This window comes from Rhinatrema bivittatum, chromosome 1, assembly GCF_901001135.1.
Source record: "Rhinatrema bivittatum chromosome 1, aRhiBiv1.1, whole genome shotgun sequence".
NCBI classification, from domain to species: Eukaryota; Metazoa; Chordata; class Amphibia; order Gymnophiona; family Rhinatrematidae; genus Rhinatrema; species Rhinatrema bivittatum.
In genome coordinates, this window is record NC_042615.1 from 728,174,154 (window position 1) to 728,197,863 (window position 23,710).

The 23,710-nt window shown below is 45.4% G+C and overlaps 1 protein-coding gene across 1 annotated transcript in view; it reads right to left on the reverse strand.

The window, feature by feature from the left end:
* LOC115100791 (sodium channel protein 60E-like) overlaps positions 1-23,710 on the reverse strand; it is a 147,378-nt gene that overhangs the window by 82,253 nt on the left and 41,415 nt on the right. The window contains exon 5 of the mRNA XM_029619674.1: positions 2,800-2,916. Within this exon, the coding sequence (XP_029475534.1) occupies positions 2,800-2,916 (117 nt within the window). The remainder of the gene's footprint in view (positions 1-2,799; positions 2,917-23,710) is intronic.

Here is a 23,710-nt window from a genome sequence, read left to right on the forward strand (position 1 = left end):
TCCATCCCTGGTAGTATCCATCAGACTGATCTCACGGTACTGACCTTTGCTTGCTTCTGACTATTCTTGATTGCTGCCTGGAACTTGACCTCTGCCTGACCTGACTACTTCTGGATTGACTACAGGTACTGACCCTTGCTTCGGCTGACCATTCTGGACTGATACTCTGGCCATGATCTTCGCTATCCACTCGGACTCTCTGTTCTGGCCTCCTGTGTCCTCTGGACATTTTTGTTTGGACATTGACCATGCACCCTTGTTCATGGTGGGCACTCCCCTGTGCTTCCTCTCTAGGAGATCCTGTGAGGCCCACCTAAGACCAGGCGGCTCGGGTAACCAAGGGCTCAACCTATGGGAATCCCGGGTTGCTATGGTGAAGCTTCAGCTACCTCCTGTGCTCCGCCTCCTGGTGGCAGGCGCTCTCTGGGTCTGACTGGAGGGCCATACAGATCCTGCACCAGGCCAAGGGTCCACCTCCAGTGCAACAGTAGTTAGTGTGTTTATTTTTAATAGTCTGTAAGGCAGCTAATAAGCAGAAGTTAGAGTGTTTGTATATTAAAAACAAATAAACAAAAAAAAACCTTATTGAGAGTTTGATCATTCCCCTGTGGGCCACTACAAGACATATAGTAAATTCAGTAATACATTTAAAGGCTGTTAATTAGACACATTCCTACTCCCATAGCAACCTAAAACTTAAGTAGGAACTGAACAAATATGAAATGAAGGCAGCAGTCCAGCAGCAAGAGGGGGGCTTCCCAGTCTTTTGCAGGGAGTGTCACATGTATGATTTTTTGCCCGCCTGTGAGAAATTGTACATGTGCATGTGATGCAAAGAGCTCCTGGCTCTCAGTGAATGAGTCTGATCTCTGGAGGCTAGATCTCTGGAGGAGCGGAGGTAGTCAGAGAGGTATATAGATGAGACCTTCAGGGACATAGTAGCCAAGTCCCAACTTCAGACTGGCAGCCCTGGTGCTGCCTTGGAGGAAAAAGGTCTCATGATTGGAGAGCATCAAACTGGTGCAGCAGGAAAGGATCCTGTAGCAAGGACCTGCTCTGCTCTGAACCAAATCACGGTGAACCTAGAAGATGTGGTAGGCCTGACTAACAAACTGAAGAGTAGTAAATTACCTGGACTGGATGATATAGATCTCAGGGTTCTGAAGGAAGTGAAAAAATAAAATTTCAGACCTATTAGTAAAAATTTGTAACCTATCATTAAAATCATCCATTGTACCTGAAGACTGGAGGGTGGCTAATGTAACCCCAATATTTAAAAGGGGCTTCAGGGGCGATCCAGGAAACTACAGACCAATTAGCCTGACTTCAGTGCCAGGAAAAATAGTGGAAAGTGTTCTAAAGATCAAAATCACAGAACATAAAAAAGACATGGTTTAATGGAACAAAGTCAGCATGGCTTTACCCAAGGGAAGTTTTGCCTCACAAATCTGCTTCACTTTTTTGAAGGAGTTAATAAACATGTAGATAAAAGTGAACTGGTAGATGTAATGTATTTGGATTTTCAGAAGGTGTTTGACAATGTTCCTCAAGAGAGGCTTCTAGGAAAAGTAAAAAGTAATGGGATAGGTGTCGATGTCCTTTCGTGGATTACAAACTAGCTAAAAGACAGGAAACAGAGAGTAGGATTAAATGGACAATTTTCTCAGTGGAAATTGCAGTGGAGTGGAAGGGCAGTGGAGTGCCTCAGAGATCTGTATTGGGACCCGTCCTTTTCAATATATTTATAAATGATCTGGAAAGAAATACGATGAGTGAGGTAATCAAATTTGCAGATGATACAAAATTGTTCAGAGTAGTTAAATCACAAGCGGATTGTGATAAATTGCAGGAAGACCTTCTGAGACTGGAAAATTGGGCATTGAAATGGCAGATGCAATTTAATGTGAATAAGTGCAAGGTGATGCATAGAGGGAAAAATAACCCATGCTATAGTTACACAATGTTAGGTTCCATATTAGGAGCTACCACCCAAGAAAGAGATCTAGGTGTCATAGTGGATAACACATTGAAATCATTGGTTCAGTGTGCTGCGGCAGCAACAGTCAAAAAAGCAAACAGAATGTTGGGAATTATTAGAAAGGGAATGGTGCATAATACGGAAAATGTCATAATGCCTCTGTATCGCTCCATGGTGAGACCGCACCTTGAATACTGTGTATAATTCTCGTCGCCGCATCTCAAAAAAAGATATAGTTGCGATGGAGAAGGTACAGAGAAGGGCAACCAAAATGATAAAGGGAATGGAAAGCTCCCCTATGAGGAAAGACTAAAAAGATTAGGACTTTTCAACTTGGAGAAGAGACGGCTGAAGGGGGATATGATAGAGGTGTTTAAAATCACGAGAGGTCTAGAATGGGTAAATGTGAATAATACTTTTATTTACGCTGGTCGCATGAACAAAAGTACGAGCGGGCGTAGTTTTTTAAAATCTACCCCAAAACCTCTTGCTAAATGTAGTACATTACAAATGAGAAAGTATCCTGGATAGCCCAAGACTTCTTGTTTGCAGTAGGCTTTCAATGAACATGACCTCTTTTAGCAGAAGATTAAACAAAATTCTCATGTTTAGAATGCTACCAATAACCTTATTCCAAGAGTTTGTAGACAAGTCTTATTTTTGTTAGAATTAGTTGTGTTTACTTTTAACTTAAGAATCAGTTTCAATTCAGATCAGAAAAGAAAAAGGAATATGTATTCAATCCTTTTGTTTCTTGTTTTGATGGTCCTGTAATAAAATAGAAAAGGCTTTTCAAAATGTGTTTGTTAGTATAACTTTACCCTCATTCCTTCCCAACGTGAAATGGCTCTCAGTGGTCTCAAGGCACGTAAAGTTCTTAGAGATCGAAGGGACTTGAGGGAAGAAACATTGCTCCCTAAAATTCCCAGCCAGCCATTCTGTAGAAAGGAAATAAAAATAAAGCATGTTATAAGTCAGTTAGGAAAAGAACAATTTTGACCCATAATCTACACTCTTTCTTCCTTTTCTATGGATCAAACAACAGAGGATGGAACCTAGAGTTGCCAACTGTTAGTAAGAAAAAAAATCTATGCATACTGTATATCTCTGTCCATAAGAACATAAGAAATTGCCATACTGGGTCAGACCAAGGGTCCATCAAGCCCAGCATCCTGTTTCCAACAGTGGCCAATCCATGTTACAAGTACCTGGCAAGTACCCAAACACTAAGTAGATCCCATGCTACTGATGCCAGTAATAATAGTGGTTATTCCCTAAGTCAACTTGTTTAATAGCAGTTAATGGACTTCTCCTCCAAGAACTTATCCAAACCTTTTATAAACCCAGCTACACTAACTGCACTAATCACATCCTCTGGCAGCAAATTCCAGAGCTTAAGGGGTAGATTTTCAAAAAATGCGCGTTCACGTACTTTTGTTGGCGCACCAGTCGCAAACAAAAGTACGCTGGATTTTAGTAGATACACGCGTAGCCGCGCGTATCTGCTAAAATCCAGGATTGGCGCACGCAAGGCTGCCGAGTTTGGGCAGCCGGCGCGCGCCGAGCCGCGCAGCCTGCCTCCGTTCCCTCCAAGGCCGCTCCGAAATCGGAGCGGCCTCGGAGGGAACTCACTTTCGCCCTCCCCTCACCTTCCCCTCCCTTCCTCTACCTAACCCACCCCCCCCCGGCCCTATCTAAACCCCCCTACCTTTCTCCATGGATTTACGCCTCCCAGAGGGAGGCGTAAATCCATGCGCGCCAGCGGCCTGCTGGCGCGCCGAGACGCAACCCGGGGACGGTTCTGGAGGGCACGGCCACGCCCCCGGACCGCCCCTGGCTGAAACCATGCCCCCCGGGCACGCCCCCAAAATGCCACGTCCCGCCCCAAAACGCCACGTCGATTGGCCCCGCCCCGACACGCCCCCGACACGCCCCTGTCAAAAAACCCCGGGAATTACGCGAGTCCCGGGGCTTTGCGCACGCCGGCAGGCCTATGGAAAATAGGCACGCCTGCGCGCAAGGCCCTGCTCACATAAATCCGGGCGGATTTACGCGAGCAGGGCTTTTAAAATCCGCCCCTAATTGTACGTTGTGTGAAAAATAATTTTCTTCAATTAGTTTTAAATGTGCTACTTGTTAACTTCATGGAGTGCCCCCTAGTCCTTCTATTATCTGAAAGAGTAATTAACCGATTCACATTTTCCCATTCTAGACCTCTCATGATTTTAAACACCTCTATCATATCCTCCCTCAGTCATTTCTTCTTCAAGCTGAACAGCCCTAACCTCTTTAGCCTTTCCTCATAGGTGAGCTGTTCCATCCTCTTTATCATTTTGGTCACCCTTCTCTGTAACTTCTCCACTGCAACTATATTTTTTTTGAGATGCGGAGACCAGAATTATTCACAGTACTCAAGGTACGGTTTCACCATGGAGCAATATAGAGGCATTATGACATTTTCCATTTCGTTTCCCATTCCGTTCCTAATAATTCCTAACATTCTGTTTGCTTTTTTGACTGTTGCTGCCACTGGGCACCATGCTTCATCTCGCAGTACAAATAACTGGTCATGCTGGTCTCTTCCAAAGACATTTACCAATGCTCTTTAACATCCCTCCCCTGTGACACCAAGGGCAATAGCAGAAGAGTGAGTAGCTGTAGTCTGTCGGATTGGAGATCGGTGTATCAGAAGGACTTTTATTAGAACTTGCCTGACTCTGTCCGAGTTTCGCTCACAACGGAGCTGACTCAGGGGCTATTATGGCTAAAATCAAAATTTAAAAATCGGTCAAAATACACATATATAAGACATAGGGGCAGATTTTCAAAGGCTACGCGCATAAGATATCGCGTAACCCAAGAAAATCAGCCCCTGCTTGTGCAAGCCCCTGGATGCGCGTATGAACCAGGGCTTTCAAAAATGGGCGGTCCAGGGGCGGGGCCAGGGGCGTGACAGCGGTCGGGGGCGGTCCAGGGTGGTCCCGAATCCTCCGGCACAGAGGGTGGGCTAGATAGGGGAAGGGAAGGGAAGGTGGGGGGATCGCAAAAAAAGTTCTCTCCAAGGTCGCTCCAATTTCGGCGCGGCCTTGGATGGAACGGGGAAAGCCATCGGGGCTCCCCTTGGGCTCGGCGCGCACAAGGTGCACAGGTGTGCACCCCCTTGCGCGCACCGACCCCGGATTTTATAACATGCGAGCGGCTGCGCCTGCATGTTATAAAATCGGGCGTAGATTTGTTCACGCCGGGTTGCGCAACAAAACTACACCCATGCGTATTTTTTAAGATCTGGCCCATAATGAACATAAATGTAAGTACATATATAAAAGTGAATTGTATCATCATATTTGTTGAATAAAACAGACCTAAATGTGTGCAAATATGTCAACAATATATGAAAACTATAAATAAATTAAGTTAAAACACACATACACCTCATGAATGAGTAAGTTGCTTCAAAACTAAAAGATGACTGTAATTATGTGAGGATGGTCACAAGAGTGTGGTTTTTTTTAACTGTTATGCAGGCACTATCTTTTGCCGCTGATATATGTATCTTACTCATATACTGCTTCGGACTTATTTCTACTCCCAGATTTGAATGTGATCGCTTAGTACAACTAGCGATTTTTTGAAATCCTGATAAAAGTATATCTGCGGGATTGCCAGAAAAAGGTAATGGTTACAAACTAAGCACAATTTAAATTTATCTTGCTCATCTGTCTAGCACACCCGAATCGGCACGAATAATGATACTTTAAGTTGTAACAAAAATCACACTCTTGTGACCATCCTCACATAATTACAGTCATCTTTTAGTTTTTGAAGCAACTTACTCATTCATGAGGAGTATTATCCAATTTTTGAACTATTCCTGTGGTCCTACAGTTTTTAAACAATAATTTTGTTTTAGAAAGATTATATTTTTTCACTCCATTTTTTAAATTTGTTTTTAAAAGAGATCTTATTTTATTTTTATTTATTCATGTTTTTATTTATGTACATTCCAACTCTTCTTTCTTTCTTTCTTTCTAGTATCCAAAACATGAATGTGTTTTGTTCTAACACCAAGTTGTCTTTTTTAGAATTCTTATGAGTACATTATGTTGATTTTTCACTGGTCTTTTTATTCATAAGTTCATCAGTACAGGTATTCCTTTCCACTATGATCAATTCACCACTAGATTTATGTTACCTGTGTGCTGCATCTACTTCCATGTGCCACTATGTTACCCATACACACATATGAACACACTTAAAAGAATAATCTTTTGGTTCCTCTCATTTCCATTGCACTGCTCTTTGTATGTATGTATATTATTCATGTATGTTTTTTATTCGTCTATTTATACTTTTACATGTATCTGTGTGTTTTAATTTAATTTATTTATAGTTTTCATATGGGGTAGATTTTCAAAAATGGCACATTGGCGTACTTTTGTTGGCGCTCCAGGCGCCAACAAAAGTACGCGGGATTTTAGTAGATACACGCGTAGCCGCGCGTATCCGCTAAAATCCTGGATCGGCGCGTGCAAGGCTACCGATTTCGTGTAGCCGGCGCGCACCGAGCTGCGCAGCCTGCCTCCGTTCCCTCCAAGGCCGCTCTGAAATCGGAGCGGCCTCGGAGGGAATTCGCTAACGCCCTCCCCTCACCTTCCCCTCCCTTCCTCTACCTAGCCCACCCCCCCGGCCCTGTCTAAACCCCCCCCTACCTTTGTTGGGGGATTTACGCCTCCCAGAGGGAGAAGTTAATCCCCGCGTGCCAGCGGGCCGCTGGCGTGCCTAGACGCAACCTGGGGGCGGTTCCGGAGGGCGCGGCCACGCCCCCGGACCGCCCTGGGCCGAAACCACGCCCCCGGGCCCGCCCCCGAAACGCTGTGTCCCGCCCTGAAAACGGCGCGCCGCTCGGCCCCGCCCCGACATGCCCCCGAGACGCCCCCTCGGAAAACCCCGGGACTTACGTGAGTCCCGGGGCTCTGCGCGCGCCGGTAGGCCTATTGAACATAGGTGCACCGGCGCGCAGGGCCCTGCTCGCGTAAATCCGGGTGGATTTACGCGAGCAGGGCTCTTAAAATCCGCCCCTCATTGTTGACATATTTGCACACATTTAGGTTTCTTTTATTCAACAAGTATGATGATTCAATTCACTTACATTTATGTTCATTATGTCTTATATATGTGTATTTTGACAGATTTTTAAATTTTGATTTTATCCATAATAGCCCCTGAGGCAGTGCCGTTGTGAGTGAAACTCGGCCAGAGTCGGGCAAGTTCTAATAAAAGTCCTTGTGATACACAAATCTCCTTTTTTGTTTTTCTGCTACACAGCAATCGTGTACAGCTTCCGCTTTGTTTTTTGTAGAGATGTGAATCGGAACCGGAATCGGTTCGGATTCCGGTTCAGATTCACATGTGGGTTTTTTTCCCATCGGGCCAAATCGCGTTTTGTTTATCGGCTGCCCAGCCGATAAAAAAAAAACCCACCCCGACTCTTTAAAAGTAACCCCTTAGCTTCCCCCATTCTCCCGACCCCCCCCCCAAAACCTTTTTACAGGTACCTGGTGGTCCAGTGGGGGTCCCGGGAGTGATCTCCCGCGATCTCCCGCTCCGGGATGTCCTCCGGCTACCGGGCCGTCCTTTGCCCTTACCTTGTGACAGGGTATCCGTGCCATTGGCCAAATCCTGTCACATGGTAGGAGCACTGGATGGCTGGCGCCATCTTGTGCTCCTACCATGTGACAGGTACTGACCAATGGCACCGGTAGCCCCTGTGACATAGTAAGGGCAAGGCTATCGGTGCCATTTTTGTTTCTGGCACCTGATGGCACGAGTGCAGGAGATCGCTCCCGGACCCCCGCTGGACCCCCAGAGACTTTTGGCCAGCTTGGGGGGGCCTCCTGACCTCCACAAGACTTGCCAAAAGTCCAGCGGGGGTCTGGGAGCGACCTCCTGTACTCGGGCCGTATTGCCAGTATTCAAAATGGCGCCAGCGCTAGCCTTTGCCCTCAAATGTCACATAGTGAGGGCAAAGGTAGCGCCGATAGCCTTGCCCTTACTATGTCACAGGGGCTACCGGTGCCATTGGTCAGCCCCTGTCACATGGTAGGAGCACAAGATGGCGCCGGCCATCCAGTGCTCCTACCATGTGACAGGATCCAGCCAATGGCACGGATACTCTGTCACAAGGTAAGGGCAAAGGACGGCCCGGTAGCCGGACGGCCCGGAGCGGGAGATCACTCCCGGGATCCCCACTGGACCACCAGGTACCTGTAAAAAGGTTTTGGGGGGGTCGGGAGGGTGGGGGAAGCTAAGGGGTTACTTTTAAAGGGTCGGGTGGGTTTAGGGGTTATTTTTGTGTGCTGTTTTTTCCCGCCCTCCCCCAAAATGATAAGGGAAGCCCCACGATCAATATCGTGGGGTTTTCCTATTGTTTTCGGAGAGCTCCCGATTGCTGACGATTTTGAAAATATCGACGAAAATATCGACGATATTTTCAATCGTCCGAAGCCCGATTCACATCCCTAGTTTTTTGGGTCTGTCTGATTGGGACTGAGATTATGAGGTAGATATTTAAAACAAGCTGCCTATGTAAGGTAAGCCAGGTTAAGTTAGCCAGGTAAGCCAAATAAGGCTTACCTGGCTAACTAACATGGAATATTCAACAGCACAGCTTTGCTGTGCTCCACCCTAATCTGATCATTGACCACCCAGTGTATATCAAGCTATCAATTTAATCAGATTAGTTTATCCAGCTAAGGAGCCTATTTACTAAAGATTTTCTCCCATTTTGTGTCTATGGAAAAAATGCTTAGTAAATGACTCCCTAAGTGGCAACCGCTGAATGTAGCTGGATATTCAGTGACTGCCACTTAGTCGCTCGCTACTTAGCTGGCTAAGTAGCACTGAATATCGGGCTCAAAGTATCTTCACCTTCCTTTTCTGTTGAATATCTCTTAAGAATGGAAACCCATGCTGTGAAAGAGAAGCTGTTAATCTGTTAGTCTGCTAGCAAAAGGCTTAGAGGGGATATTGTGCGGAGAAGTGACAGTATGTCTTCTACTTAGTCAATACCTTAAACAAAGTCTTTCATGCCCCTTTAGCATTATTAGAAAGCAAGAACATAGAAGCATATAATATATTGTTATTTTGTTAGGATACACTGCACTTTAAAATCAATAGACCAAATGGCAGTAAAAAACACAAAGGTTGATATTTATAAGTACTAGATCAAGTACTGCTTTTCCCCTTGTGGGTTCTGTTACCATTTGTCTGAAAGGATCCCCTTGAAGGGAAAAGATTTTTTCTACTTCTAACCAATTATGTGTGGATAGTAGAGATGTGAATCGTGTGATCGATCATCTTAACGATCGATTTCGGCTGGGAGGGGGAGGGAATCGGATCGTCGCAGTTTGGGTTTTTTAAATATCGTGTAAATCGTGTAAATCGAAAACCGGCACACTAAAACATCCCTAAAACCCAACCCGACCCTTTAAAATAAATCCCCCACCCTCCCGAACCCCCCCAAAATGTCTTAAATTACCTGGGGTCCAGTGAGGGGGAGGGGAAGGGGGAGGGCGGGAAAACCGGCACACTAAAACAACCCTAAAACCCACCCCGACCCTTTAAAATAAATCCCCCACCCTCCCGAACCCCCCCAAAATGCCTTAAATTACCTGGGGTCCAGAGGAAGGGTCCCGGTGTGATCTTTTACTCTCGGACCTCCTGTGCATTGTAGAAATGGCGCCAGCGCTACGTTTGACCTGTCATATGACAGGGCAAAGGTAGCGCCGGCGCCATTTTGTTTTTTTGTCCCCCGACGGCAGGAGCGTAGGAGATCGCTCCCGGACCCCCGCTGGACCCCCAGGGACTTTTGGCCAGCTTGGGGGGGCCTCCTGACCCCCACAAGACTTGCCAAAAGTCCAGCGGAGGTCCGGGAACGACTTCCTGCACGCGAATCGTTTTTCCGTACGGAAAAACGATTTGTGGCAGGAGATCGCTCCCGGACCCCCGCTGGACCCCCAGGGACTTTTGGCCAGCTTGGGGGGGCCTCCTGACCCCCACAAGACTTGCCAAAAGTCCAGCGGGTTCCGGAACGACCTCCTGCAGTCGAATCGTGTTGCCGTATGGCCGGCGCCATTTTGCGCAAAATGATTCATGTCGGGAACAGTTGAAAACAATGCAGTATATCTGCTTGACTTAAAGATTTACTGGCTAAGTATTCAATTGAATTCATGAGATTTGATGATGGTAGTGTAAGAACGGGAGTTCTAAGATAATATGAGAGTGGTGTTGCTAAAATAATAGAGATAATTTGTTTAAGAAATTTAATAAAGGTATATAGTGGGTTTTAAAATGATAGTGGAAAATGACAATAGATGATTATAATCAAAAAGCTCTGAAGGCTGATTACAGCCTGCGGCCCATTGCGTGGCGAGAGGCTGCAGATTAGATTGTAATAAGAGCGATAAGATCTATGATATTGTCATTTGATGGGTAAATATTTAAAATATTTAAAATAATTTAAAAAATTTAAAATTGATGGTTAAAAATCTTTTGGAGGTATAGAGTATATTTGATCTCCCCTCTCCTTATCTTTTGTGATTAATTGGAGAGGTAGCTGCTTCATTGTTGTTGTGATTATTAACCTCCTCATATATTACATCAAGAAGGGTGCAATCAAGTTTTATTAAATGTATGCTAAAACTACTTAGGGAGTAAAGAATGGGTGGGAAATATACCTGCTGAAAAATGGTAACTGGCCTGGTAGCCACTGTATGCCAAACAAGAGCATAGGTATTGGCAGCTACAATGGAGATGTATAGACCGATGCATAGTATATTGTAAGACTTAGAAACTAACTGACTTATTAGACTATTTATTTTTATTATTATTGCTTGCCAAAATATTTCAGTGGAAACAGACTTGCCTGTTATATTGTGCAAGAAACTCAGCTATGGCATATGATAAATCACAACTAATCACTTTGGTCAATTATGACTCTTTCTTTTTAATGACCTACAACACATAAACAAATATAAGGAATCCTATTGCCATCCGAAGGCTAAAAAGTAACTATAAAAATTATCCATACTTACCTTATTGAATTATAGTACATCTGTCATGTGACCTATTGATGATATATATCTTGTATTCTTACCTCCTACCTTCATAAACTTACTGCAAATTTATATTATGTATTTATTTATTTAGAAGGTTTATTTTTAACAAGTCAAATAATAATACTTATAAGCAATAATCGTATGCTCTTTTGTCTCTGGTGGTAGCAAACGGAACACAAAACCCCAAAGTATTTGCTGGAAGCAGTTCTACCCCTTGCCCTTCCTTCTCCTCCTGCTAAATAGGAAGGGTAATTTTATAACAACCCATCATGTAAGTTATGTGTTGCCTACATGCATAAGTTACACCAATTTTCAAAGCAAATTTATGTGAATAAATTTGCTTTGAAAATTATCTGTAAGGACACACCCAAAGTAATCCACAAAAAGCTACACCTGTTCTTTGCAGAGTGTCACCTGCAAAGAACTGGTTTTGTTTTAAAATCAAAACATTCATATAATCTCAACTCCACAACCAGGAATTACTATTTTTTTTGTAAATAAAAGCATGTGTGAAATCAGGTTATGCATATGAACCTAGGGCAATTTGATAGCAAGCCATTTACACATAAAAGCTCATGTTTTATGCGTGTAATTGCTTTGAAAATCACCCCCACAATGGCTATTTACTGTCTAATGCAGGAAAAATAAAATGTAATCAAGACAGATCTTAAGGCATAAACAGGAGATAAGTCAGACTGACTCATGCATTACAGGCTACGTTAAGGTTTTCTAAATATTTATTCAACAACTTAAGCAAAAAAAATAAAGTAAACAACTTCAGCTTAACTGCTAAATAACATTATAGTTCCAAAAGTAATACAACGGTTGGAAATAATGTAATGTAGATTATAGAATGAATCTAGTAGGAGCTTAAATTTACAAGTGAATAGTGCAGGCTTCATGATGTCATAATCACAAGCGTATCAGACCAAAGCAATTAATTTAATTTAAAAACTTTTCTATACCGTCGTTAAGTTAGATAACCATCACAACGCTTTACAGAAGGGCACAAAAATGAGAAGTATGGTGGTTTAGATTACAAATTAGTCATGGGCCATCATAGTACGGTAACAATTTATAATAATAAACTAATTGTGTATGTTAAACCTGATTGTTAGGAACATAATAGGCGGTTTGATTTTAACATTACTATGTATTTGTAGGTTAAAAAAATAACAGTTTCTAGCTTGGTGCGTCTATGTCCATCAACTGTTTTTCTCCTTCTCTTTATCTTTATAAAACGCTTGTTTAAAAAGCCAGGTTTTCAGATTAGTTTTGAAAATTTTCAAATTTCTGTGCAGTCTAATTTCTAGTGGCATGGTATTCCATAGTATGGGACCAGCCAGTGACAGTGTTCTTTCCCTTACTTGCGTGAGACGTGCTGATTTGACAGAGGGGATAGTTAGAAGAGCCTTTTTGACAGATCTCAGGTTTCTCTGTGGAACATGTACGAGCAGTGCAGTGTTAAGCCAGTCGGCTTTTTCTTTGTGTATTAATTTATGGATTATACAACGTGTCTTATATTGTATTCTTTGTTCAATTGGAAGCCAATGAAGTTCAGCGAGTGTTCCTGTAATGTGGTCACTTTTTTTTTTGCCAGTCAAAATTCTAGCAGCAGAATTTTGCAGTATTTGCAGAGGCCGAATCGTAGATTGAGGTAGTCCTAATAGCAGGGAATTACAATAATCTGTGCTTGTGAATATCATTGCTTGTAGAACTGTGTGAAAATTGTTTATCGTTAAAAGAGGTTTTAGTCTCCTCAGGATCATTAGTTTTGTGTATCCTTCCTTTATTTTCTGTGAGATGTGCTGTTTCATGTTTAGTTCAGGGTCAACTATTATGCCTAGATTCCTTATTTTTATTGCGAACTCAACGGTTTGAATGTTTTTGCTTGTGAGTGTTGATTGTATATGGTGTGTGTTTTTACGTTCAAGGTGTAAGAACTCAGTTTTGTTAATGTTTATTACCAGTTCCATCTGGTTTAGGAGCTGTTTGATTATTTCAAGATACATATTGGCTAGTTTCATTGTTTCTTCAATGGTGTTTACAATGGATATCAATAGTTGTATATCGTCAGCGTATATGTAATGTATAATTCCGAGTCCTGCTAGTAGGTGACAAACTGGGAGGAGAAGCTATTCATACTGAATGAATTGTGGCTGTAACTGCTAGTCATTTGCTTAGGTTTACTTTGTACTACATATTAGGGCTTACGCACTAAAGGGGCAATAATGTAATATTTTTACACGGGTAAATGCATATTTACCCGTGAAAAAACAAGTTGTTATGACCGTCGGTCGCAGACTGCTACGACCGCATCTACTCACATCTTGTACTGCCCTGCTTCCCTCTCTGGGCCTGCTCGCAGTGGGAGCTAGCCCCTACCGCTGCATATCTCATGGCTCCTTGTGGCGGCCAGGATGCCGCCACCACCCACGCCGAATCTGGGCCTTCCTAGGTGCGTGCGGGTGTCACGGGGCCCTCTTTTGAAGTTGCTACAGCGGGAACCTCCGGGGCGTCCCTGACTGATGACATCATTTGGTCAGGGTTCTTAAGCACCGCTTCCACCCCCTGATAGCTGACTTGGCAAAGAGTTCCATCGCTACTCTACTAGCTCCTGTCTCCTTGGACCTGTGGTGACTGTCTTGGACCCTTCTTGGACTCTGGACCCTGGCTCAGGTACCCGCTCCTTGGGTGCCTGCATGCGCTCTCTTCAGAGACTCTGTCTCCTGGCTTCCCCCACTCCTTGCGCTAGCCCTGCACCTCCCAGGAGTCCTACCCACCGGTTTCCTGTTCCTTGGGGTGCCTCTGGGAACACTCTCACCACATGGGAGATCTATCTCCATGCTCCCCCCGCTTCTCAGGGTTGTGTACATCATTACCTGGAGACCTGACTCGGGCTTCCCCGCTCCGTGGATTTACCTACGTCATCGCATCAGTATCTTCCTCGCTACACAGCTCTGCCCCTCAGGGTTGCCTCTGCAGTATACCTCCTGCACTTCCTGCCTCGTGTTTCCTCCTCCTCGGGCCGGCCTAGCACCTCTCTCTCGGAGGTCTCTGCCCAGGTACTGTTCTCCAGCCCAACCTGCATACTGTGGGGTTCCTCATTGCTGTGTCTCTCACCCCACTCCTCAAGACCTCCCCACAGATTCTCTCCCAGAGCTCCTGCTGTACCTGACCTCGCCTCTCGATGGTGTGGGCCTGTGGGGCTCCTCCCCACAAGTGGTAGCAACTCACACCTCGGGCCAAGGGTCCACGAAACCCACAGACCATAACAGATTGCCAAGTCCATGGACCCAGCAAAGGTCTCGGCCCTCCTGGCCTGGCACAAGGAATCAGCGAACAGTAAAAATTCCTGGAGTCTCTGACAGCTGCCATCGATAAGTTTAGCACTCGTTTAGACGCCACTGTGTCTGCCACCATGACGTCTATCAAGCTCAATACCTCCACCTCTATGCCAATTCCCCAGCCTACTGTGCCCTTGCCAGCACCTCCATGCTTCTCAGGAAACCCTCTTATGTGCACGGGTTTCTTGAATCAATGCAATATGCACTTCTGTCTGCAACCAGTTCCCAGATGTGATCACCAAGGCTACCTACATCCTTTCCCTTTTGGATGGTAAAGCCTTGGCCGGGGCGTCACCTCTCTGGGAACGTGCTGACCCGGTCCTTCGAGATCTCCCAGGGTTCCTGGCCCTATTCCGTTCCGTCTTCAAGGATCGAGGCCAAAGAGCCATTTCCGGGTCATCACTTCTCCATCTCAAACAAAGCTCTCGCTCATTAACAGACTACGTTATTGAGTTCAGAACCCTTTCTTCGGAACTCCACTGGGACTCAGACTGTTTACATTCCATCTTCCTCGAAGGTTTGAGCCCTCGGATTAAAGATGAGTTGGCGGCTCGTGAATTGCTCTCTTTGTTGGACTCCTTGATAGACCTTACTGGATGTATCAACCGCCGTCTGCAAGAATGCTCTCAAGATGTTATGAGAACTGCCTAGAGTCCATCTCGCCTCTGCCTTGTATGACTACCCTGCTCTCTCTCTTCCCGGCCTTCCACCGCAATATGCTTCCTTTGCCGACGTGTTCTCGAAGAAGGCTCTGGATACTCTACCCCCACACTGCTCTTACAATTGCGCAATTAATTTGCTGCCCAATACAGAGCCTCTTCGGGGTAGGATCTATCCTCTGTTGCAGACTGAGACCCAAGCCATGTCTGAACACATCTGCGAGAACCTGGGCAAAGGCTTCATTCGGCCCTCTAAATCTCCTGCAGGAGCGGGAATTTTCTTTGTAGGGAAAAAAGATGGCTCCCTCTGTCCCTGCATCAATTATCGAGGCCTAAATGAAATCACACTAAAGGATCGCTACCCACTGCCTTTGATCTTGGAGCTTTTTGACAGGCTTCAAGGAGCAAAAATCTTCTCTAAATTGGACCTCTGGGGAGCCTACAATCTGGTCTGGATCCGCAAAGGCGACAAGTGGAAGACCGCCTTTAACACACGGTCACTTTGAATACCTTGTGATGCCATTTGGATATGCTTTACCAGTGCGTAGTCGTGTACCTCTATGACATTCTAGGTTTCTCACAAGACCTTCAAAGCCATCGTCAGGATGTCTCTCATGTTCTCCAGCATCTGCGGGACAACCAACATTTTGCCAAACTCGAGAAGTGTTCCTTCGAGCAGGAGACCATTCCTTTCCTTGGCTACGTGGTGTCCAGCCAAGGGTTCAGAATAGACCCTCAGAAATTGAAGAGCATCCATGATTGGCCTCAACCTATGGGCCTCAAGGCCCTTCAGAGATTCTTTGGCTTTGCCAATTACTATCGCTCTTTTATTCACCATTATTCTACCCTGACCGCACCACTCACGGCCATGACTCGTAAGGGGGCCAACCCCTCTAAGTGGTCGCCCGAAGCCATGACCACCTTCCAGGATCTTAAGACCGCTTTTCCCAAGGAACCATGTCTCCGCCATCTGGATCCCACGCGGCCATTTGTCGTTGAAGTTGATGCCTCCGACATTGGAGTAGGAGCCATTCTGAGCCAATACTCTACTACCCATACTCTACACCCTTGTTCATTTTTTTCACGGTGCTTCTCTCTGGCGGAATATAATTATGCCATTGGGGATAAAGAATTGCTGGCCATCAAGCTGGCTTTTGAGGAATGGCGACCCTGGCTCATGGGAGCCCAGATCACAGTATACACATATCACAAAAATCTCAAGTATTTACATCATGCTCAGCGTTTAAACCATTGCCAGACCCGTTGGGCCCTCTTCTTTACCCAATTCAATTTCTTGCTATGTTACCACCCAGCCAATAAAAATGGTCGCGCCGATGCTCTCTCCAGATCCTTCGTCGCAGAAGATGTACTCGATACCCCACGGCACATAATAGGCCCTGCCAAGGTCATTCTGTCTGCCACCTTTCCAGTTCCACCAGGGAAGACGGTGGTCCCTTGTCAACTACGATGGAGGTTTCTTCGACAGGCTCACAACTCTTTGACCTCAGGACATCTGGGCCAGTCTAGAACTCTCTCTACACTCCAGCGGTATTATTGGTGGCCTACTATAAGAAAGAACACACAAGCTTACGTAGAGTCCTGTCCTACGTGTGCCCATCATAAGCCTCCAGCAGGAAGACCATGGGGACTCTTGCAACCACTCCCCATTCCAAGTGAGCCATGGACCCATATTGCAACAGACTTTATAGTGGATCTGTCCATCTCCAATGGTAACAACACAATATGGGTCACCATAGACTGTTTTTCTAAAATGGCTCACTTCGTGGCTCTACCTGGTTTACCTTCTGCACCACAGCTTGCTAAGCTGTTCATCCGGCAAGTGTTCCAGCTCCATGGTCTCCTGTGGAGCTGGAACACATGCCGGTCTCAGACTGTGGAGTTCAATTCACTGCACGCTTTTGGAGATCTGCAAGAAATTCAACATCTCGTTAGATTTCACCTCAGCTTACCATCCCCAAGCCAATGGGCAAATTGAGAGTACTAATAGAACTTTAAAGCAATTCTTGCAGGCCTACGTGAGCCTATGGCAGGATGATTGTGCCAACCTCCTTCCATGGGCAGAATTCACACTAAACTCTCATCAGTCACACTAAACTCACATCAGTCCACTGGCTCATCTCCTTTCCAGGTGGCCTATGGCCTTAAGAGGAGGGGTACTGTTATGATCGTCGGTCGCAGATGGCTGTGACCGCATCTACTCACGTCTTGTACTGCCCTGCTTCCCTCTCTGGGCCTGCTCGCGTATCTCATGGCTCCTCATGGTGGCCGGGACGCCGCTGCCACCCACGCCAACTCTGGGCATTACTAGGCGCGTGCGTGCACCACCGGCCCTCTTTTGAAGTTGCTATGGTGGGCACCTCAGGGGTGTCTCCGACTGATGACATCATTTGGTCAGGGTTCTTAAACACTGCCTTCGTCCCCTGCTAGCCGACTTGGCAATGAGTTCCATCGCTACTCTACTATCTCCTGTCTTCTCGGACCTGTGGTGACTGTCTTGGACCCTTCTTGGACTCTGGACCCTGGCTCAGGTACCCGCTCCTCAGGGGTCTGCATGTGCTCTCTTCAGAGACTCTGTTTCCTGGTTTCCCCTGCTTCTCGGGCTAGCTTTGCCCCTCCCAGGAGTCCTACCCATGGCTTCCCGCTCCTCTGGGTGCCTCTGGGAATGCTCTCACCACTTGGAAGATCTATCTCCGTGCTCCCCCGCTCCTCGGGGCAGTGCCTACATCTACATCAGAGAGTAATTGCACTTCCCTGCTCCTCGGGGCAGTGCCTATGTTCTACCCCAGAGACCATCTGTGCTTCCTCGCTCCTCAAGGCAGTACCTATGTTCTACACCAGAGACTGTCTGTGCTTCCTCGTTCTCAGGGCAGAGCCTACATTCTAACACCTTTGATTGCCGGTACTTTCCCGCTTCTCGGGGTTCTCTACATCATTACCTGGAGACCTGACTCAGGCTTCCCCGCTCCGCGGGTTCGCTTACGTCATCACATCAGTACCTTTCTCGCTACACAGTTCTGCCCCTTCAGGGTTGTCTCTTCAATATACCTCCTGCACTTCCTGCCTTGTACTTCCCGCTCCTCTGGCCGGCCTAGCGCCTCTCTCTCAAAGGTGTCTGCCCAGGTACTGCTCTCCAGCCCAACCTGCTTACTGTGGGGTTCCTCATTGCTGTGTCTCTCACCCCGCTCCTTGGGACGTCCCCACAGATTCTCTCCCAGAGCTCCTGCCGTACCTGACCTTGCCTCCCGATGGTGTGGGCCTGTGAGGCTCCTCCCCACAACTGGTAACAACTTGCACCTTGAGCCAAGAGTCCACAAAACCCATAAACCATAACACATAGTTTGATTATTGCCAAAAGAACGAACCTGATCTCTGGATGCTAGAGTGGCAACCTGGAAGAGCTATGGGAGAAAGAGAGGAATACATAATAGAGAAATCCCACCTCTATTCTGCACCTCTGTGCTGCCTTGGAGGAGAAATGTCTACCTGGCCAGAATGAACAAACAGGCAATGAAATGCTAAAAGAAATAGGAAGCTAACAAAATCAGCAGCATAGTAATAATGGGTAGGGATGTGAATCGGTTCCGGAATCGGTTCCAGTTTCTGCATCGTGGACCTGCGGGAAATCTTCGTTTCCCGTGGTCCAGACTTTTTTTTTTTCCGACTGTCCCGAGCCGAAAAAACAAAGAAACCCCACCCTGACCCTTTAAATCTAATTATTTAGAATCCCCCACCCTTCTGACCCCCCCCCAAACTTTCCTAAAGTACCTGGTGGTCCAGCGGGCTGGGGGACGGGTTAGATAGGGGAAGAGAGGGGAAGGTGCGGGGGGGGGTGGAAGGAAAGTTCCTTCTGAGGCCGCTCTGATTTCGGAGCAGTCTCAGAGGGAACGGGGAAAGCCATCGGGGCTCCCCTAGGGCTCAGCGCGCACAAGGTGCACAAGTGTGCACTCCCTTGCATGCGCTGACCCCAGATTTTATAACATGCGAGCAGCTGCGCCAGCATTTTATAAAATCGGGCGTAGATTTGTACGCGCCACATTGCGTGCACAAATCTACGCCCGCGTGTAGATATTAAAATCTGGCCCTATGTGTATAAGTTTATTTATTTATTTATTTATAATTTTTATATACTGACATTCTTGTATAAAATACAAATCATGCCGGTTTACATTAAAACAGAAGATGCAGGAAAAATGTTACCTTTGCCAAATACATTGAAACATTAATAACAAGAAAATTGTTAACAAAGAATAACAACTAAGAAAAGAGAAAGGTAAACAAGAAGAAGAAGTAGAAGAAAACATAGAAGTTGAAAAACAAAAAAGGTGGCACAAAGGGTTCCAATCCTGCCAGACCTCTCCCTCTGGTATATGTGCATAAAAGCAGATGCAGGAAGGATAACTTTCAAAGAGCCCCTCATGGCCCTATATATATCCCAATATGGCCACATGGACATCTTCTACAGTGTTTTATAAACTATTCGTATCAGGTATGTGCAGATTATAAAGTATGCATATGTCTACCCCCCAAAATACGTGCAAATAACTACAATACACAGAAAGTGCCTACTTTTCTTACCTATTTTATAAATACAGGTGCATATATTTTATGCGTGAAAAAAATAGAACTTGCTCATGTAAAACCATGATTTATAGGCAGAAGTCGATATATGCACGTCACCAGTTTACCGATACTGTTGCGGTCCTGGCCGAGAGCACCGCGGCCAGGCCCTTACCTCTTGATTCCCGGACCTGCTCCTGCCTCCGGAGTCCTGGCTTGCGACCTGTTTGGCGGTGTCCCCACTGGGGCAGCGCCGCCTTGAAGGTGCCGGTGGACGACCTGCTCCTAGGCACGTGCTCGCGCCACTTGGGCGTCTTTGTAGCCCGTTTCCCGCCAGTGCCGACTCCGCCCAATTCCTGACGTCAGACGCCGTGGCCTTGATAAGCCGGCCACGGCCATCCAGCCTTTGCCGTGCAACGGGTTAGTATTCTGGGTTCCTGTTGCGTTGTGCCCCGGAGTGACCCGCTTGGCTACATCGCTCCATTCCTGCTACAGTACCTGCTTGGTTCCTGCTTGCCAGCTACAGTGACGGCTTGGTTCCAGCTTGCCAGCTACAGTGACTGCTTGGTTCCTGCTCGGCAGTTACAGTGCCTGCTTGGTTCCTGCTTGCCAGCTGCAGTGCCTGCTTGGTCCCTGCTTGCCAGCTACAGTGCCTGTTAGGTTTCTGTACCCGAGTCTGGCCACAGTTCCTGCCTGGTTCCAGTACCCGAGTCTTGCTACAGTTCCTGCCTGGTTCCAGTACCCGAGTCCTGCTACAGTTCCTGCCTGGTTCCAGAACCCGAACCCAGTTACAGTATCACTACTGTCCTAGTCTGGTTCCAGTTACCTGTCCTGATCCACAACCCGCCTAAGTCCCAGTGGTTGGGCTCCTACGGGCTCCTCCCAGGGGAGTACCAGCTTCCAGGGTGAAGAGCATCTACGTCCCGCCTGAACATCTGCCTACCGGCCTGCTGTTCATCAGAGACATTGTCCATCTCTTCCTAGTCTCCAGCAGGTCGGCCCAAGGGTCCACTAAACTGAGACTCCCATAACAGATACCTTCACCAGTTCACCCATTCCTTCTCCAAGTCTTCAAGACTTAATTCCTCACAATCAACTCCTGCCAGTTCACCCAGACTGTCTACCCAACCAATAGCAGTCAACAGACGAGTCTGATATCAATTGTCCAAGATAATTAGAAGGTATAAAATTGTATGAATAAGTTGCCTAATTTATTCATGCAAATTAGAAGGTATAAAATTGCGTGAATAAGTTGCCTAACGTATTCATGCACATCTTATAAAATAGCAACTTGCACACATACTTCTTGGCCTCGCTCAAGAACGCTGCAAGATTGTTCATTTTTGCACATACTTTGATGTTTTTTTTAAAAATAGCATGGATGCAGGTACAAGCTGCTTAACTGTGTATATGCTAATTTTATGTATGTATCTTTTTTGGAAATTTTGAAAATGTGTATAAGCATAATTTTACATGCCTAATGGTTGCACAATCTTGTAAATGGCCATTTCTGTAGGTAAAGCATTACATTACCTGCAGAAGTCTTTTGAAAATTACCGTTCATATGAGGAACTATACTTCAGAAGTATTTTAGATACTGATATGGAGGTCAGAATCATGTATCACTTTTTGTTAGCATTCGGGACTAGTCTATATGAATTGTTTTGAACGTTGATTTTTACATTAAGATTTTTAACTGGATATCACCATAGAATATAAAAATTTTAACAGATGTGAACTGTGGAAAAAAAATTTTTTATCACAAAGAATACTACAACTAGTGAAATATTATTTTACTTATTATTTTAATTTAGTATTTATATACCACCATACCAAAGGCCATAGTGGACTTAGGCCCCAACAGGTGGCAGCTGACATGTTGCAGGCTGCAGACAAAGCAGGCAGGGTCTGGGCAGAGGCGAAAAGCAGCCTAAGGTCAGGGCTAGCAGTTTAGGTAGAGTTCAGGAGGCAAGCTGAAGTCAGGGCAAGCAACAAGTGCAGAAATGTCAAAGGACCAGGCCAGGTCAGCAACAAAAAGCCAGTCCAAAGATGAAGCAAAATCAGGGCAAGCAGGAACCAGGACAGGCAAGGAGACAGGAGCAGTGCAAGGCGGTTAAATGGCAAGGAGTGATGCAGAGACAGGAACAGGTAAGCAGGCTGGTAGATGAGCAGGAACAGTAGAACAGGAGGGATGACAACCCCTTAGCAGAGGAATCTCAGGAGGACCTGCTACCACTACTTACATTTCTATAATGCTACACGACATACACAGTGTTGTACAAACATACAAAAAGGCAGTCCCTGCCCTGTTGCTAAGGCATTGGCTAGGTGCATTGAGTTTCTTTCTATATCAAGGCAGTGATGCTGTCATCAGCCAGTGCCACTGAAAGACCCAGCTCTAGGGCCTATAAATGTTTAAGGAATAAGGATTGCAATCTGCCTCCAAGTCAAAGCCACTGAAAACCACACATTGCAGGGAGCTAATTCAGATGAGCCTGTGGCCAGAGGGTGCCACTGGGGATGTATGGAGTGTTACATCATTACAAATAATTGAAATCCAGACATGGCTCTGTCAAAATTAACCCAGCAAGTAAGTCCAGAACTCAATCAAAAGCTAGCCTAAATAAGTAAGTTTTTAAAAGCATCTTGAAAGTCTTAGTACAGCTTGCAACATGTAGCTCATAAGATAAGAAGTTCCAGAGAACTGGAGCCACTAAGAAATGGCTTGCTTTCTTGTTTCTGTGAATTGTACTTGATGTACAGAAGGAATGTCCAAAAGCCCTCTTTGGGAGACCCGCAAAGCCTGAGATGGATTATAAATCTGAAGAAGGCAATTTGCCTAAGGAAAAGAATCCATTAACAATAACTTATGGACTAACATAAGAACTTTATAGGTCATGTGAGACTGAATTGGCAATCAGTGAAAGTACAGGAGAAATATGGTCTCTCATGGAACAACTGGAAATTAATCTAGCTGCAGAAATTTGTAAAATCTGTATTGTTCTTAAAGCTGATACAAAAAGACCAATGTATAATGAATTGCTATAGTTTAATAGTGGTAGTATCAGAGTTTGTACAACAGAGCAGAAGTTGGCAGGAGATAATAACGACTTAAAGCCATGTAACACACATATCTTAAAGAATCTTGATTTTATTTGCTTATTAAAAGTAAGGCAGAGTTGATGATTAAAGCTCTTCACCACGGACGATGCCTATACTGAGATGTTCCCAATTTTGATAGATTGAGACATTAAATCAGGATTACCATGCTCAAGCAACAAAATTTAGGTTTTAGCTAAATTCAAAACCAACTTGTTTTGAGTGAGGCACTGACTCACAGCAAATGCACAACAAGGTGTCAAGGAGGAAGCTTCATCCCATGTGGAGCCAGCCTGGATATAAAATTGTATGTCATCTGCATAAGCCCACTATCCCGTACAGAGCCCAGCCAGTAGCTACAAATTAAATTGGTGACATTCTAGCAATCCGTTCTTTGTGCAGACGATCTAACAAATTTTTTCTCCTTAGTACCTAGTCCCAGTGTTATCTTCTTAGACACCTGTCTATACACCTAAGTTAGCATCCGGCTCGCCGGTTTTTAAGTTCTTCTAGTTATTCTTCTCTGTTAAACCCAGTTCCATGGATCCAAGTTTGTTCATCCTTGTTTAATGTAATGCATTCTTATGCGCTGGTTATCGTTATAATGTAAACCGAAGTGATTTGTAACTTGTTACATGAATATCGGTATATAAAAGTGCTAAATAAATAAATAAATATAGACAATGAACAGTTACACAGACAAGGCCGATCCCTGTGGGACACCAGTATCCAGAGCATACCAATCAGAGTAGTTTGAACCAATCCTGGCCTGCAGTCAATGGCCCACCAAATAGGACTGCAACTGTTTTAACACAGTGCCCATTTTAAAACAGTACTCTTTCAAGCGATACAGCAAAATGTGATGATCAATGGTATCAAAGGCACATATCGAGCGCCTCAAGAAAATATTTTTTCCCAGAATCAAGATCTGTT